This window comes from Pleuronectes platessa, chromosome 2 (genome assembly GCF_947347685.1).
Source record: "Pleuronectes platessa chromosome 2, fPlePla1.1, whole genome shotgun sequence".
Taxonomy (NCBI): domain Eukaryota; kingdom Metazoa; phylum Chordata; class Actinopteri; order Pleuronectiformes; family Pleuronectidae; genus Pleuronectes; species Pleuronectes platessa.
Window position 1 is genome coordinate 26,901,021 of NC_070627.1, and position 18,233 is coordinate 26,919,253.

General features: G+C 40.3%; 1 protein-coding gene across 1 annotated transcript; it reads right to left on the minus strand.

Annotated features, from left to right (window-relative positions):
• Positions 1-5,230: 5,230 nt before the first annotated feature.
• On the minus strand, positions 5,231-18,167 carry cldn19 (claudin 19). Its single transcript, XM_053445787.1, has 5 exons — positions 17,387-18,167; positions 11,922-12,086; positions 11,479-11,563; positions 9,990-10,133; positions 5,231-6,186 (listed from the first exon to the last, which is right to left on the minus strand). The coding sequence occupies exons 1-5, from the start codon at positions 17,607-17,609 to the stop codon at positions 6,138-6,140; spliced, it is 666 nt and encodes a 221-aa protein (XP_053301762.1). The 5' UTR covers positions 17,610-18,167; the 3' UTR covers positions 5,231-6,137.
• Positions 18,168-18,233: the final 66 nt, after the last annotated feature.

Genomic DNA, 18,233 nt, shown 5'->3' on the forward strand with positions numbered 1-18,233 from the left:
TTGAGCGCAGGATATAGCAGTTTTTCATGATGTCGTGCGTGTGGTCAGTGTACGGGTGCAGCGGTGTTCAAATGTGTAACGTGTGACCGATAACTCTGAGTTTACGGTTAAATTGTGACTGTCACAAGTTAACCTGGGCGTGTTCCCTGAAACAATAACAAATGGTAAGATGTGCACAGGCTTCACAGTCAGCGCAAGATAGAAGTGACTCTAATAACCACTCCGATCTGTGGCGTAGTGGTCAGTGCCATTGTCACTACGTTTATTTTTATGTGGACCGCAGCGCATCGATTCCTGTGGTTGGATTTCTTTCACTTTTATATTTAGTCTGAAGATGATCCTGACACAGATGGCACCTTATTTTTAATGATGTTTTCTGAAGTGTCCACATTTGCCTGTATCACCACACCACATTGTTTGTGAAAATAAAAAAATATATAAATAGTTTTATTATTATTATTCATCACTATTATAATTTGCCAGAGTTGTCCTAGTTACACAGGGAACCTTATTTGCTCCTTCGACTGACACAGCTCCAGCAAAGCACGCAGCAATCTGACAGGAGAGAAGAAATACACAACACGTTGTTCGACAATGGAGATGTTATGTTAGTTTTCCAGATTTGCCTAGACACACGTGTCATGTTGACAACACACTCGACAAACTTCGGACAGATCATCTGTTGATTTCACACAGATAAACAACACTTGCATGAAAGAAACTACGAAAAACCAACACACCCATTTTCTGATGAGTGTTTGGGTTGTTTTCATTCTCCGATGAATGAACCTGATCATCAAGAACATCTTTTAAAATCACGTCCGCTGACTTTAACCAGCAGCGACAGGGGGACACATGAAGCTCCACACGTCCATTAGAAGCATGTTCACCAACTTTACTCATAAAAACACAGCTCGAGCTTCCGCCTTGTTGATGTGAGGGATGTTTTCATGTGCCACATGTTGGGTGTGTGCACATTGTAATGATCACCAGCGTCAAACAAAAGCACTTTGAGTGGAGCTGGTCACGCGTGTGTATTCTTCATAACTCCCTGTGTCTCCCATGAAGAGGAGCATCAGATTGTGAAGCCTGGTATTAAGTATACATGCGTTTATTCTGTGTTCGGACTATCACCAGATTACATGGGTGTTACCTCAAAGCACATCTGGTGTTATACAGCTGACAAAGCAAAGAACAAGACATTTATGATGAACATCTCATCGGCTCGGTGGAGTAATGAGATCGTCATCAGGCCAGAAGCTAATAGTGCTTCGGCTCGCTGTTTCAAATCCCATTCAAGGTTTTTGTACTATTTTCTTCTTGTTTTTTAAACATTTTAAACCCGGTGCCATCGTTTATCTATAGACAGACTATATACAAAAGTGACATGACAGCTAGAAGCATGATGATTCATAGATAAGACTGACTTGCAATTGGTCAGACACGTGTGTCTGCAATCACCAGTCTGCAAGATGACAGTATTCATTTCCAGGATATTTTAGCTTCATTTTGGAACAGTTGGAGGAAGTGGAGACATGTCGGCCATCTTTATTTCTGACTATGCTTAAAACCTTCACAGCAATCTATCATTGTTGCCTTATACAACTACATTAATACAGATAACTAGTAAATATGGAGCAATGAAGTCATGGAATCAAGGCTCAGATCAGAAAGTATAAAGTTCAAATTGTAGTTGTTTACGCAAAAAATACTTAATGTCCTTGAAGACATGTTTATTAGTGAGATTTATTGTCTCAGTTTGACGTACTTCTATAATGTGTATGAGAGTATTCAATTTGGTGTTGGTGGGATGCATTGTAGTGGTTATGTTATGTATTGTGTGTCTTATTTTGATTGTGAATGATTAGTTTTGTCACTTCATAAAAGCATGCTCACTTATGTGAGTGACTGAAAATGTCACATTCATTTTCTTTTGATAGAAAGCACAGAAAGATCTCTTACATGGCTTTTGATGATCAGGAAAACTCAACTGACAGACACTGATAAATGTGTTTGATTTGGATGAGAGCTTTATCATTGTGCTATCAATCAGAGTTGTTTGTGCAGGGCCTCTGTTTATGTACATATAAACAGTTGGGGCTAATTTCCCTGTGGGTGATGTTTTTTTAACATGACAGTCTTAGTATTTACAGCTGGTGGAATAGACCATATAGACATGCTGTGTAGGTGCATGTGCACATGTCAGGTGTATGTGAGACTTCACGTCTGTGCTCTGTTCCCACCACTGGTGTCTTCAGTTTGCATTTCTGTCTCATTTTTACTGTGTTTGCAAACTCATGGACAGACTGTCTCTCTTCTAAAAACATCTTCTACTACAGCAGCTTTGAGACTGACAGTTCATTTCTGCTGAAAGAAGGTTTCAGTAAACTGAGGATCTGCTTGAGCTGATTTGAATTAATGTGACGAGTATTGTAACTCATATCGTCCACATGGTAAAAACCTTTGAAAGTTATTTAATGAATTTGTGTATGCAGTTTTTCGTAGAGCAACTCTTAAGTCTTTTTTATACCTTAAAATAGCAGCTTCAAAATCATTGGGATTGTGCACAAAATTAATAATGATGGTGAATGGCATGTCTGTCATGGCCACAGTGCACCCTGGATGCCTGGAATAGCACTATGTAACTCTATGCATCCAACAACCAGAGTCAGAGCCAGCAGCAATAAGAGACAACTAATTCACCATTCTCCGGGTGGACATTATAGCAGAGCCACCAAAGAAACTGAACATTGTCAGAAGAAACAAAGAAGAAATGAAAAAGTGACCAAATTAGAAACTGAACAGAAGTGAATATCGCAGCATATCTCACTCTTTAGCGAAAGGTTAAAGAGGCCAAAGGATACAGAGGGTAGCCGACCTGGCTTTGTTGTTATTGGACAGTCATAACATAAGCTTGGTCATGTCTTTTGCTTTTCTGCTTGAAAGACTTGCTGGATTATCATCAGAAGCCAGGTAAACAAATGTCGATAGGTTTAGCAAGTAAGCCAGATAATATCGATATGATTTGATACACATTATGTTCAGACAGGATAACTGCGTTAGCTACTTGCATGTTGTGTTAGCTTGTTAGCTTGTATGCTACTGTTGTACTCTGAGTTAAGTGCAGTAAATGTGCAACGGTTTCATGACACAAAAAGTGTGGGAGCATGAAAGTAACTTTATTTAGATAAAGTTTCAAATGTAACAAATGCAATCATATCTGCCAACAAAAATCGGTTGTGTTTTCCCCCTGGTGCTACTGTTTTACATGCCAGCCAGGTTTTACTGGAAGGTTACGAAAACATTTTAATTTGATTTGTTGGACATCGGGGTGAGGTTAGTCTGATTTTTTGTTATTATTATATTCTTATTTATTTATCAACACACGTTATTTGTAGCAGAAGGCAAAGTACGAATTTCATTAGGGCTGCAACTAACGACTATTCTGATAGTCAATTAGTCATCGATTATTGAAACAATTAATCGACTAATCTGATTATGAATGACACAAATTCTCAATTGCTCTTATTTAGCCAACAGCTTTTAAATTTAGCTAGAGGTTGTTCGAGGCATGTGATGACTGAAAATAAAGACAATAAAGATCGATACTTCATCCAAAAAATTTTTTTTATAAACTTTGCTGCATATAAGGGAACTGTTGACACAAAAGCAAAGAAAAATCTAGTTTTTGTCCATTTAAAACCAAGGACAGGCAAAGTGCTAATAAAACAAAAAAATGGCGACGTCCGTTGCGATTCTATCGCAACAGACGTTTAGTTCAGCTGCGCGGCACGAAAAACACGCGCTATGACGTAACCAACGAATCATCGAAGAGTAAATTCGGCGTCGACTGTTTTTGTCATCGATTTTTATCGACGACGTCGATTAATCGTTGCACCCCTAAATGTCATTGTACAGGACTGTAGATATGACAAATAAAACACTTTGAACCTTGAGATCAAATCATCTTGACAACTGAAGGCTAATTTATGGTGCGCCAAAAGTCAAGTGAAGGTGAGGGTAGATAAACTGTGTTGAGTTAGATACTAACCATGTCATTGTTGTTGGTCGCATTTGGTCTATGATTAATGTACACGTTGAGCCACCCCAGATGCCGAAGGATTTGTGGATCCACTTCCTCAGCACCATCCCCACTCCACTTGCTGACAGCCTTGTTGTGCGCCTGAACGCAGCAGTCTTGCACAGCCTTGCACTTCTCCTTCTTCACCGTCCAACTCGTTACTAACTCCCATCCGATATCCTCCCAACCGTTGTGAACCTTTTGTTTGTCCCTGTGCCCAGGTGAAGTGACATTCTGTAGATGTTTAAACTTACGTACCAACTCATATAATCTCACTTCAAAAATGTCTGCCATTTTTAAAGGTTCTTCTATGTGTCTACAGACATCCAGTTGTGTCTCTAACTTCAACTATTGGCAACCCAACAATTTTCAGTGGTACTGCACCGTTTAGGTCGTCTCTCAAAATATGTACCAAATTAATGCAGAGTACGGACAGAAGGCTCGCCTGTATCCATATTTTTGACCTGTTCAGGGTGGGCCAAACCTCTCGCCCGACGTCAGCATCTAAAGCTCTCCTGTGAGTGGTCAAGCAAATTTATGGATTTCCTGATACAGTGACTGGCTGTGTGACATTAGGGCTTGTGAAATGAGGTCTCGATCGACATCTACACATACCTAACAGTATTGTTTCGACTTAGAAGCCACAGGACACCATCATGAAATCATGTGGTAATGGAATGAATAGTTTTCATTTTGATTTAGATTATTTTTTTCAAAGGGGAGCACAGGACAAGTGATTTACAGACTAGATGTGTGCTGAACTTTGCACCAGACAACACTCAAAGGGTTATTTATTTTAGTTAGACTTTGTACTTGAGGGAATCTTTTAAACTCACAACGCTGTGTTCATACAGATAATAGTTAACCCTGAATTACAAGGTCATTAGTTAAGAATCGTCAAAACAAAAGAAAAAAAAAAACAAGAAGAAAATTCAAGTGTTGATGTCAGTTGTAGCAATGGTACAAGTTAACTTTGTGAGTTCACCTCTAAGAATGGGCCAGAGTCCAGTGGAGCAGATGTGGAATTCCACGTCTGTAATTATTGAACAACGGGGTGCAAAACAAGCATTTGAGCTGGGAAGGAGGAACGAGCGGGCTAAAAAGTAAGGCATGTGTGAAAAGCTAGGAAACAACTGACGAAGCACTGACTCAGCCAAATCCCTTTTTTTTAATCGCTGTTTGCTTTATTCTAAAAGAAACAGACAGGGGAATACTGTAAATGAGATAATACACAACATAGAGGAGGTAAATATTAGAGACAGGAATGGCATGGTAAATAAATGCAGGCATCAGAAGGGTATTTGAACACTCAGCAAACTGGCGTTCCTTAGTACAGGAGACAGCACACAGTACAGTATATCCTCTTGAGACAATAATACAACGACTCCGCCAGTCACACAAAATCATATTGGCACTTAACAAAACAAAATGAATGTGCTTGATATATCCTCAATCCAGGCTACTTGGAAACAGGCACAAAGCTTCTTACAAACAGTGCACACGGCCTTATCTATAGCAATGTATGTCATTGTTGTTTCATCAGTGGTATTTTATGGTAGCTTCACATTCATTTTCAGAAATCCAACAACAGAAAAAAAAGTGTACAGATCTGTTGGCAGAGGAGCTATGGATACACATCCCTCAGATGGGATGGGAGACTAGGAAGAATCCAAACATACAAGTGCACAAACATGTGTTATAAGGCACTGTAGTAAACATTATATATGTAGTAAAAAAAAAAAAAAGGAAGAATAGAATAGGTGGTATATACACCTGGGCATTTTAACATATTATAGAAAACATACCCTGAATGCTCTCTCTCCCAAAGTCAGCAAAACAGACAAAACAAGGATATCATCTTTTTTATTCCCTCTGAAATGACTATTTCATTTAAACCTCTCAAAAACAATTTATTTTACTTGAACAAAGACTAAAGTTAATGTTGCCACAATATACTTGAATATACTTGAGTGTTGTCTGTTTTGAATACCTCAGTGAGAGGGCTTTGTCTGTTGACAGTATCTAAACCATGGAAATGCCAGAAGACTCTCCCAAACTACAAGTACTGCTCCCTTTTCTCTGGTGGGGTACTTTTAACATTTGGTCTGCAATTCAAAAGGGAAAAAAAAGACACATTTCAGTCAAAGTACAGTCACAGAGAAAACAAAATCAACCCTAACACATTTACAAAAACACCCAGAGGTCATAGGATATCAGCGAAATCATCCATCAGCGATCATCATTCAAACCCTCATTGTTAACTTTCAGCTGATAAAGGGGCAGAGGGGGGCGGGGGAGGCGTTTATAAGCTGAGATGAAGGAGGAGGCCAACACATTTCTTAAAGAAAAGATCTGATCAGATGAGAGTCCATATTTACAGAAAAGGCTCAGAAGGTAAGAGAAAACGGGAGAAGGCAGTTCATCTGAGTTCCCATTCAAACTGATTATAGCACAGAGGAAAGGGAAATATTCTTCTACAAGAGGTCCAAATTGGGTCTAAGAGGTAACGGGATAAAAAAGGGAAGACAGTGCTTGTACAGTCGGACAGTCCTGGATAAAAAGGCGGGGGCTGATCAGTCAGGGAAACTAGTTTCACTCAACAAGTCTGCCCTGAATTAGAGGAGAGAAGAAGACAGTAGGAGAAGAACAGGATTAGAGGACAGGAGGGGAATAGGAGACACATCAAGATCTCTCAGATTCTCACAAAAGGTATGAAGTGTTAGAAAGACGAAAGTGAGATGCTTGATGACAATAAAGATGTTGGCAAAAGGAGGGCAAGTCAATGAGGAGGAGCATGGGAGGTGATGCTACATATCAGCTGGCTTGCATCTATTCGTTAAGAGACGCGCTACATGTAGGCTACCAAATGGTTCAATGTTCACTGATGGACTGATGAAGGTAAACAGAACACATCAACCCACTTTTCAATGGGTGAACTTAAGTTAGCTGCTAGCTCATCATTTATTTTTAGCAAGAGTTAACATTTTTGGGAAAAATACAGTTTGTCACACTCTACCTCTTACTGCGAGTTGAGTTAAGCTTAGCTTAGCATAAATGTTGTAGCAGTGTGAAATTAGTTTGGTTACAAAGTAACAAAATCTACATACTAACAACACTTCAGGATACTAATTTATTTAGTTATAAATAACAATTTATATCTTGCTTGTATTTTACCTTTAACCTATTATGAGAATAAAGTTGCAATTTTACAAGAAAGGTGTTGTAATTTTACAATAAAAAGTCATAATTTTAAGTGAATAAAGTTGTTGCTGCTTATTTCCTGAATTTTTTTTTTCTTTTTTTCTCATAAATGAACACTTAGTCTCACAAAATTATGATTTTATTATTGTAATACTACGATTTTGTTCTTGTAGTATTACGACTTAATTCTCAACATCTCATAATTTATTTTGTTTTCAACATGACCCTAGTACTCTGTCGTAATATCCAACTATTCATGTACCTGTCTTCAATAATTTGAATAAGTGCATTCCCAAAATGTCAAAATATTCTTTTAGATGTAACTTATAGTTTTTTTTGTCTATGGACACATCATTAGAGGAAGTTCAATCAGACTTGTTTTTGAGCAATCCCCATTCAAACACAGCTGCTCCTGACAGAACAGTGACCCCTGGCATCCCCTTTTATTTAAAGGGCAAAAGGAATTTCCTATAGACCTACCCACCCCCCGCCAATCTGACCATAATAGAGCACTCGACAAACAAGTGTCTACCAAGAAGAGAGGCCATATGAATGGGAAACGGGGGGACTGGGACCTGTTCTAAGAAAAGTAATTGGCTTTATTATCTGGAACAGTGATGTAGCAGCTCTTTTAGAAACACAAATGGGGGCAATGTGATGTGGGAGCATCAATGGGGAGCTCAAGGGCCATTTTAGACTGTTGTTAAGTTTTACAGGCTTTTATGTGAGGCAGATTTAAAAATTGCTGCAGTTATCGATTGTAATTTATTCCCATGGAGCAGTCAGTGGTTTGTAAGTTAAATATGACATGATATTTATTTACTGTGTTTTCAGTGTCACATTAGCTTATGGTGTACTGTAAAGTAATGTGTTATACTATACTAGGGCTTTAGCTTATGATCCCTGGTAAAATGAGAAGTCTATGAAACAGCTTAGATGGTAAATTTGGTTATACATGAGATTATAAAATAAAGGAGTGTGTTGATCTGGAATAATACTGTTAGTTCATGGAGCTGGATGATATGTGTCAATGATTTAGTGTTGTAAAATGTTGAAATAATATTAACAACATTCATACTTGGTACGCTCTAAGCAGACGCCTTTTCACTAACAATCACCACTGCTGCAGTTCAGATTGTGTCTCCTGTAGCTCACACCAAGTGCCTTTTGTGCCTGACAAAAAAAACTACCTTTCAATTAATTAAGTTGCTCAGCTGCTATATGAAATGGCTGCCTGAGGCCTTAACTACATAATGTAGGACAATGCACACATTATTTATTGACGCTTATTTTTGGTTTATCACACGTAGTCTAGTGTAAACTTTCTTCATCATGGTGGGAACTGTCCTGTTTTTCCAGCTGCGATGAAACAAGGTAACCTCTGTTATTTTTCTCCCAACAGAGGAGCTGCACAGTATCTTTTCTAAGTTTCTGCTCAGTGATTTGACGCTCCTAACACAACCTACCTGCAACAGTGGAGTGTTAACAAGCAAAGCTATATGCAGGCAAACACAGATGCAGCTCCAACCAGGAAGCATCGGACATGCTGATAAAGGTTCAGAGTGTTTTACAGTACTTCTATTTCTCCGTGTCCATTCCCTCTAGGTATGTCTGATGTGATACAGCTTTTAGATAACTTTTGGATTCACTTTAAAGGTCCCATATAGTAGAAAGTGAGATTTTCATATATTTTCTTATAATTGAGCAGCTCTAGATGCCTTATAAATAGTGTGAAAGTATCATGACATTAAATCTGCAGAAAAATGTACACAGCCTGTATTCAGAAACTGCCTTAAAATGAGCCGTTAGGACTTCTTTAATTTAATTAATTTTAAACAGTCACTGCCCTTAGCAAACGTCAAACTTTTGTTGTTGTTAACAACACAAGTAGTCAATCTGTCATTGAGCTAGCTGATACAAATCAGCCAAATGAGGAGGAAATGCTGCACAATCATCGGATGTGAATAATCCAGTATATCATAGCACAGCCTTCCGAAGGACCATATTATTAGAGACCAGTAGCTACTGTTTTACTCTCCTGACATTTTTTGTCAGAATTTGACCTGTTGCTATCTTCGGCTCATTTCAGCACTAACTGACTATCGCTATTTGCATTTAGTCAGACTGGCCAAGCGTCAGCAGGAGGCTACAGTCTGTTCCCTGTGGTTTGCCTTTGGCCCCTGGTCTCGCTAAACCGCTTGAGAAATATGAGAGAGATAATAAAAAAATATTTCGATGTGGTTTAAATAAATATACCAATATCTTCTTATGGCTATACATGTAAAATATGGGACCTTTAAATGTAGCTTTCCTGTATCAAGATAAAACATTTTGAGTCAGTAAATTTTTTTCTATTTTGTGGGGGGTCAGATTTAATCAGCTCGAGTAATGACATGAAAGCAAACAAAGTTTCTGTTCATGAAACAAGCTGATCATTATTCACAATATGTTAACTGGATACGTTTTCTAAGTCAGAAGAATACATTGAGGCAATGTGCTTGTGTGTAATACTGTATGTTGTAAGTAGAAGTGCCTGTTTCTGTTAATGAATCCCAGTGTGTGAGTAGTAAATGATCGCAGCCATGAATGCATGATAGTCTTTTGGTTTGGTTTTGGCCGCACAATCTGATTAAAAGGGGGCTGTTGCAAGTTTGTCCTCTGCTCTCTGTTTGGGTGGCTACTGGAAGTGGGTGGGGTTTACACGTACTCCCTGGCTGTGGAGGGCTGTGATTGGCGGTAATATTGCTGTCCTCGCATGTCTTTGGAGCAGGAGCAGCACAGCAAGGAGCCGCCCAGTGCCGTCAGACTGGCCGCCGCCCAGCCCACAAACAGGGCTGAGCCGAACTCATACCTGTGCAGGAAACAAAAAGGAAATCGACATGTTCAGGCAATGCTGTTGGTACCTTCCTTGCTAATTTATTATAAGGTCAAACTCAAAAGCAACAACAGTTATAAACTAATACAATGCCACGACTGCCTTTTATTTATTTTATTTTATTTTTTTTTTTATCTCTCTTTGTTAGGTACTGGTCCTCGTCATTTCTCAACAAGTGGTGGTACAAACATTAGCCTTGCTCCTAAGCAGTTTGAGGTTAAAATGATCCATGTTAACTATTAGTCTGCCAGGCTTCTGACCTTAATGTTAACTTAATCACCCTAAAGTGGCTTTGATGTGCAGTCTGTGGTACTGACCATCAATAACTGTTGAACTGTAGAAAAAGCTTTATTCAGTTAGACCCTGAGCTATGACTGGCTGTCTCTATAAACATCCAAGTGAGTGATGGTAATTTCTGTTTATGTACAATAAATGGTGCACATCCAGCATCTGAGAACAGGCTGCAGTTGTTAAATATTTTGATGGACAAGATGCAAAGACTTGAACAGTCAAAGCGAAAGTAGTAGAGAGTGAAAGGAACTTGAAGAAAGCTTCTGCAGTACATTCTTAACTGTTTCCCTGGTGTTATGTAAAAACTGACATCATCATTGATTTGATGACTGGTGTCTTTGCCTTTTGCTGTCCGTGTCCAATTCCCACCTCCACGCGTCTTCTTTAACAATGATATCACACAGTCACAAGACTCTTTGTTGTCCTCTCACATGCAACTCTAATGAAGCAGAACTCTGTATTTGTATTTAAAATGCCTGATACAGGGTTTATTTTTTAATGGATGTGCATTTATCTAGTCACATCTACCCTTTAAAGCACTTCACACTATTCTTCAGAACTCCTCAGCATGAAGGCTGAAGGAGATGGCGATCGACTCACTCTATCTTTTGAGCCACAGTGGCCACTATTTTAGCAGTTGCAACATTGTGTTTGTGATGTGTTTATAGTCTCTGTGGAACGTTTTAATGGCATAATGGATGAAAGAGTATGTTTCGCTAATTAGAACTCTACAAAAGTATCTTTTCAGTTTGTTTAATGACAAAACCTCCAGCTATGGATTTGATGTATGTTTAATGTTATTGCTAATATTGATGACAGATGCACAGAATACTGATGTCCATGCCAGAAGAAAATTGGGTTTTCATTTAAAAATATAACTTAATAACTTTATTGCTGACATAATTTTAAGAAAAAAAACAATAGTTTGGTGTCAGGAAAAAGTAAAGATTATAAATATAACCTCTTATCTGTTGTGATTAAGAGATACAGCTGATGGAGAACAGAGTTTGGCACGAGATGAGCCACATACCTGGCGTTGGGCGGTGTATTTGGGTTGAAGAACAGATAGGACACCTGAGTGGCATACCAGGACACAGACACCAGAGTACATAGACCTGTGGAGGGAGCAAGGTTTAATACAACTGAATATGTGTGTCAAATAAGCAAGCAAACGTTCAGTGCTGCACATAACAACGACACAAAAATGAAGTGGAGAATCCTTGTTCAGTTGATTGTCTCCCCTGGGCTTATGGTTTATCTCTGAGATCAGCGGCTAATGCCTCTAAAACGACCACTTCCTGTTTACAGCAGGGACTCTAATTACCCAGAAGACTCCCCGTGATAGATTCAGGCCAGAAAAATACCTAACCATTCTGGCTAAATGCAGTAATTGCAGGACGTTTTGCAGCATATCTTAGGTTGGAAACTCAAGTGAAAAAAAACAACTAGAACATAACACAGCAGGAATCCCACCTGCGAGCAGGAAGAGGGCGCCTCCGGTCACTGCGATGCGAGTCTTGGTGGCTGGGTTGTTATCTCCCACCTTGGTGCACTTCATGCCCACCACACTGACGATGATGCCGATAAAGCCCAGCAGCACTGACACCACCATGAGGGCCCGACATGTCTGGATGTGGACTAGATAAAGAAGAGGAAAAGGTGGAGGCAGGGAGCACGGAGAGGGGGCACAAAGAGGTGAATGAGAGTGATACAATAATAAGATAAGAAAGAAGGGCAAGAAAGAATGAGGAAAATGACGAGGAGAAGAGAAAACAAATAGTTTCTACTCCATCAATTAGAATAAAGCATTGCTGGACATAGCAGTGATAATTATAGTGAGAAGAAGCTACACACGCTATGCAGCATTGGTAGAAAACCACATGCATTTTTGACAGAAAGCTCATTAGTTAAAGTCCACCACTGTCCTATTTTCCAGAGCAGGGTGAATCCATCTGTTTATTATCCAGAGGTGACGGGCTTGGCCGAGGCCCGGGACCTTAACTGATCCTCCAAATCTTCTCCCCATCATTCCACTGTGGTTTTGTCTTCTCAAAAACCGAATGCACTGCCCACATAGGCCTCGGAACACATAACATAGTGGGAAGAACGTATTTACACATACTTACACGCACTCATCACATCAGAGTATGTGCACCCGCACCATTACTGGTGGGATAGACACGGTTGAAACACACAGCGCTCTCTCACACACAGCAGCTGTAGGAGGGCCTGCTTTACATGTTTCACACAGTGGGATTAGTGTGGCTGTTTAGTTACAAAGCAAGATTGTTTTCATGGGGCTGTCGCCACAGCGATCAGACGCCGCTGCCTCAAACGCTGCAACACACAAACGTGTCGGCGCGAAAGCAACGCTAAGCACTTAATGAAACTGTCAAAAATACTGATAGAGTGTGTCTTATTTACAACAAGCCAGGGGGATTGAAGAAATCCCAGCAGCGGGGAGAAAACATGCAAATTCCAACATCATGATTCAGATAACTAACAGAGCTGACAAACACGGTGATTAAAGTAAATGTAACAGGGTTTCATCCTAGTTTAACAGCCAGGGACACAGATATTAGCTTCAAATAACCATGACTTAAGTGTAACACTGTTTACACATCAGAGGAGAGGAGCTAGAATAGAGTAGTAAAAAAAGTCTACTTTTAATCATGGTTTAAGAAGTCAAGAATTTACTTTTACGCTAAAATGGTCTAGTCTAGAACAGAGCAGTGAGTTTTCAACCATATATTGTGGTTTTCAAGGATTAGATTGAGCTATTACGTTCAAATTGTCAATAGTTTAACTAGAATGGAATAACAGAAAAAATCTTACATATTGTTACTCCCAGGTTCACTAATACTTGCTCTGTTTCTGGAGCTTTTAACTGCATTTCACATTATAGGCGCTGAGTTTGATCAAACTATTGCCAGACTAAAATAAAGCAAAATGATTTGCCCCAAAAATATTTATGTTCACTCAAGAGCTTTATTTTTTGTGGACCTGTGAAACATATCTTGTAGTTCTAGAAAAATGTAATATCGCAGGACAGAATCAATTTGGTTTTCTTGCAGATTTCAGGCCAACCTCATAGTCCTCAGAGCCCTGGAAAAAACATGACTTATTTTGTTTTTTTCATTTAGGTGTTTTTCGTTTTCAAAAACTGAAAAGAACAGAAAATTCACTTCCTGTTGTGGAACAGTTTGAGCAGGAACCTGAAGTCATCATTTGTCATTGTGACAGAAATACACACAAGGCCCAGCAGTGATGTAGCAGTTCAGAGGCTGACCTGAGGGAACTTATGATGGGGCAAGAGGACGGAACAATCTTTGAAGTGTGATTTATTGCTCCAGAGCTCCTTTTGATGGAGAATCTGAATGGTCTTACACAGAGACTGGTTTGATTTCTTCCTTTTTCTTTCATCCATTCTGGGCATTCTTCCTTTCTTCTGAGGGCGTGTAGGGGTTTAGGACCTTGTTAAATGACACTACTCGGAGCAGTTTCAGTCCCTGACCAACTACAAGGGGTGAAGCAGAGATTAAAAGGAAGGATGGAGGAGGGAGATGGACTGGCTCACCCACTGGGCTCTATCTCTTCCCAGTGCCAAGGTTGGCAGTGCCAGCCACAAGCTTTCATTGAGTGTGTGCACCCTTGCTAGTGTGTGTGTGTGTGTGTGTGTTTGTGTGTGTGGGAGTTGTACGGTCCCATTGTGAGGTCACTGGTGACTCTTTTGCACATAATGTTAGCCCACTCACTACTTCAACCATAAAACTACATCTCCAACATTGTTATTTAACAGCTCCAATTGAGTTTTACCAAAAACTCAAAGCAGAGAAACCCAAGTATGATGTTCTCTGTTGTACCACCCTTTATTTAGTTGAAATTAAATCTGCCCCAACCAATTTCCCTTTTTAGTGAGTTGGGTTTTAGTGTGAGCTGAGAGAAAGCATGTCTCCACTGAGACCGGAGGAGATGCTGTTGTTGCTCACTGTGTTGACGTACGCACATCACAGCCCATTTTCTCTTTAGATAGAAAGACAGGGACTCCACTTTATATTTGCCATTTTGGTTCAGGTCTATCTATCATGACTGAAACTGAGCCCCATCATATTAAGTATCCAGTCTTAAAGGACAAGTATGTTGATTATCTATATATCATTATCCACAAAGCTCATGAAATCAATAATCAATTTGTCTTAACAAGTGTCAATATAAATACATTTTCCTCTGTGTGGGTAGAGATTAGTTGTCTTCCACAAACTATTAAAAACTCATATTGAACATGACCATTTTTACTAAAATGCTCACACACATTACTTTTTACTCATCTTTTAGTAATCTACTTTAACGACAGTGTCCATCTTGTTTACAAAGAAATTGTGATATTTTAAGTTTGATACTTTTAGAGACTGAGCGGTTTGGACTGTACCCTCACAGCAAGAAGGTTCTGCTCTCCTCATGTCTGTGTGGGTTTTCTCTGGGTGCACAAGCTTCCTCCCACATTCCAAAGACATGCAGACTGGGGTAAGGTTGATTGGAGACGCTACATTGATTTCAGGTGTGAATGTGAGCGAGTATTGTTGTTTGTTTTCTGGCCCTGCGAAGCGGTGACGACCTGTCCAGGGTGTACGCTCCGTCAGGCCCAATGTCAGCTGGGTTTGGCTACAGCTCCCCCCGTGACCCTCAAGAGAATTAGCGTTATAGATAATGGATGGATGGACCCGTTAGAAACCGAACCCAAAGACTGGATATAGGGAAGTATTGTGAATCGTACTAATAAATTGTTGATTTTGGACATTTTATGGGAATAGAATTGTTGATGTGATGGTTCTTCGTCCATTGATTGAATGGATTTGTCCTTTTAGACAACTGATTCACGGTATCTGCACTGTTGGATTATCTTCAAGGAGCATAAACCAAAACATTTATTAACTGTAACAGTTTCCTTATTTAGTGAATGTAAAGCTGCATTCAGCTAGCATAATTACACATATTACAGTGTATTCATATGCTATATAAATGTGGTATGATTTGACTTGATGATAACCTATGGCTTCAACATTAAAGGGAATGTAAAGTGATTATTTAATGTGGCAGGGCAGACTGTCAGGTGAGGCAGGTCAATGTGTCTTTGTTATTACTTGTTTGTGGTTTTAAAGAACAGTCCTTCAGAACTACCATCCACAATAACAGCCATCCTCCTCAACTTTATATGTACTGATCATTATTCCTCTTTTTTCAAACGAACATGGGGCAGCTCCTTCCACTACAGTTGCCCTGGCTGCATCAGGCGAGTTCAGCACAGTCTGGTGAACAATTACACCCATTATCACATGCTGCTCCTGCTGTGAATGTAGCCAGGGAGGAGACTTCCTTCAGAACTCAAATCAAGAGTTACCGCCGGATCAAAAATAACACAACAGGGGTTTTCAATCAGGATTCAGAGGTGCAGCGCTTTCTTCGAACCCTGCAGACACATGACTGAATGCTGATCTGCTCCGTTTCATAATGTGTCTGTCTTCAGGAGACGCCTGAATAAACCGGTGATTGATCAAGAATGCCTGGTCACAACTTTTCAGTTGGATGGTTATTCCTAGCAACATGTAGTTTAACTCTTCGGAAAGGTTTTTCTTCAGTGTTTGTCTGCAGTGTATCTTGTAATCACTGGGCGTGTTAATGGACAAATGGAACAATGTGCGCGTGTGGGGAAGACAGAGCACATTCTGGGAATATCTCTGGTGTTTGGCTCAACACTGGCCTTTTCTTCTCCTAACAGCCCCTATTCATCCAGCCAGGACAATACGCTGTTCTTATTGCTGCTGCCGTGAACCAAAGGGAGATGGGAGATCAGTTCGGCACACAGAACGCCAGAGAAAATGTTTTGATATAATGACTCACTAAGAGCCTCATTTGTTTTCCCAGGGAAAGTGTGCCGCAGCAAGAATCAGTCCCAAACCCCAGAGGAAAAACAGGCAAACTCGTTCAGCGCATTCAGTTGCTCAGTGAAAACGGCTTCTGACCGAGCCCACCCCCCCGCGTAGCCTCTCATTAGAATCTCTAATGAACGAATAAAAGGATGATTGAAGCAGGCAGGAGATGGATGGATTCATTTAATCTGGGTACCATTAATTATGAGTCACTGGCTCCCACTTACAGATTGGAGATGACAAGAGGCTCATATTCGGAGCTAATTTATGTCCGAACACCACATTCCTGACCCCCTCCCACTCTTCACACATTACGTTTCATGATGTTCTGAAGTTTTAAGACAGAGCTGAGCTCTATTAAAGATGTGAACAGCAACACTCTAAGTGAGATTTACAGCCTGTGAATGTAATGCGTCCCAGAAAGGGGGGGCCTGGGGATTTGTTTTCCTTCTGTTTTTGCTGCTGATTAATACGTATGGCCAAATGAATGGGCTGGATACAATAAATGTGATTTGTAACACAGCGCCACATATACTTATGGGCGAAACTTGGGAAGACAGAGTGACGGCAAAGGAGAATATTTGGCTAATGAAAAAACTGCCTCACCAAAAAGAGACTGTAAAAGAAAATAAAATGAGGGCAACCAAAAAAGATAAAGCATTTTGAGAATCAGAGATACTGAGTGGAAAAAAGAGTGATTAGAGGAACCTTTCATTAGGAGAGGATTATTGGCTTGAATTTTAATTGTGCTATTCATCATCTGACAAATTATCATGTGAATATAACTGTTACAATTACTGCACGAATTCCCCGTTAGGTATTCAACCCTGCACATCTTCTTAGTTTCAAATGTGATAATAATGAACAATTTATAAAATTCTGATAACGAGCATATAATCCTTTTAAAACACTTAAAATAGATTAATTCAGGCAAAGGGGGGGATCAGTGAGAGAGGAGAGAGAACAAGGCACAACAAGTTGGAGAGACCCAGAATCAAACATTGTACTCACTGTCCAACGAGAGCATGGAGTCAAAGATCTTGCACTGCACCTGTCCTGTACTCTGCGAGGCGCAGCTCATCCACAGCCCCTCGTACAGACCCACGGCCGTGATGATGGCGTCGCCAGCGTATGACGATTGCTTCCACTGGGGTAAGGCGGTGGTGGAGATGATGCCGATCCAGCCGCCCAGCGCCAGGAAATAACCCAACAACTGGAGACCTGAGTTGGCCATCCTTGTCTAGTTCTGTCTTTCTAACTCTGTCTGATCGATGTCTGTCTCTGCTTTACTTGCAGTAGCTTTGGCTTAGATGGACCCACTTGCAGTAATCCTGTTACTTGTTTCACTCTTCTCTTCACTGTCCTTTCCCACTGAGCATCTCCTTCTACCCCTCTGCTTCAGCTCTCATCTGTAGAACTCCCTCTCTTTGTTTCTAACTCTTTCTTTCTTTCTATCCCCACGTCCTGGGATCGTTTAGCCCGTCTCTGCTTTATCGATGAGTCGATGTTTCCCCTCTGGGCTGTCCTGTCAGATTTCTTGTACCCTCAGGAGCTCAGTCAAAGTGAAAGAAAGGCTTTATGATGATCACTGGTTAAGTTTGTCAAGCATTGTCGCTGGTCTGCCTCACTGACTGCATGGCTTCTACCAATTCTCTCTCTCTCTCTCTCTCTCTCTCTCTCTCTCTCTCTCTCTGCTACTCGCTTACTTTCCCCCCACTACAGTCTTTCCATCTGCTCCAGGCTCAAGTGGCTCAATCAGGGGTAGCAGGAAAAAAAGTTAAAAGTGAAAACAAAAAGTCCTTAACAGGCTGACCATAGAGAGATAGGGAAAATGCTGGCCACTGATTGGACTCCTCTG

Excerpts from the sequence above, each read along its gene's own strand:
- cldn19 (XM_053445787.1), bottom strand. The coding sequence starts at position 17,609 with ATGGCCAACTCAGGTCTCCAGTTGTTGGGTTATTTCCTGGCGCTGGGC. Across the intron at positions 11,564-11,921 it reads CGCCCTCTTCCTGCTCGCAG|GTCTATGTACTCTGGTGTCT; the intron begins GTGGGATTCCTG and ends CTCCCTCCACAG. Across the intron at positions 6,187-9,989 it reads CAGCCCTCCACAGCCAGGGA|ACCAAATGTTAAAAGTACCC; the intron begins GTACGTGTAAAC and ends TTTGAATTGCAG.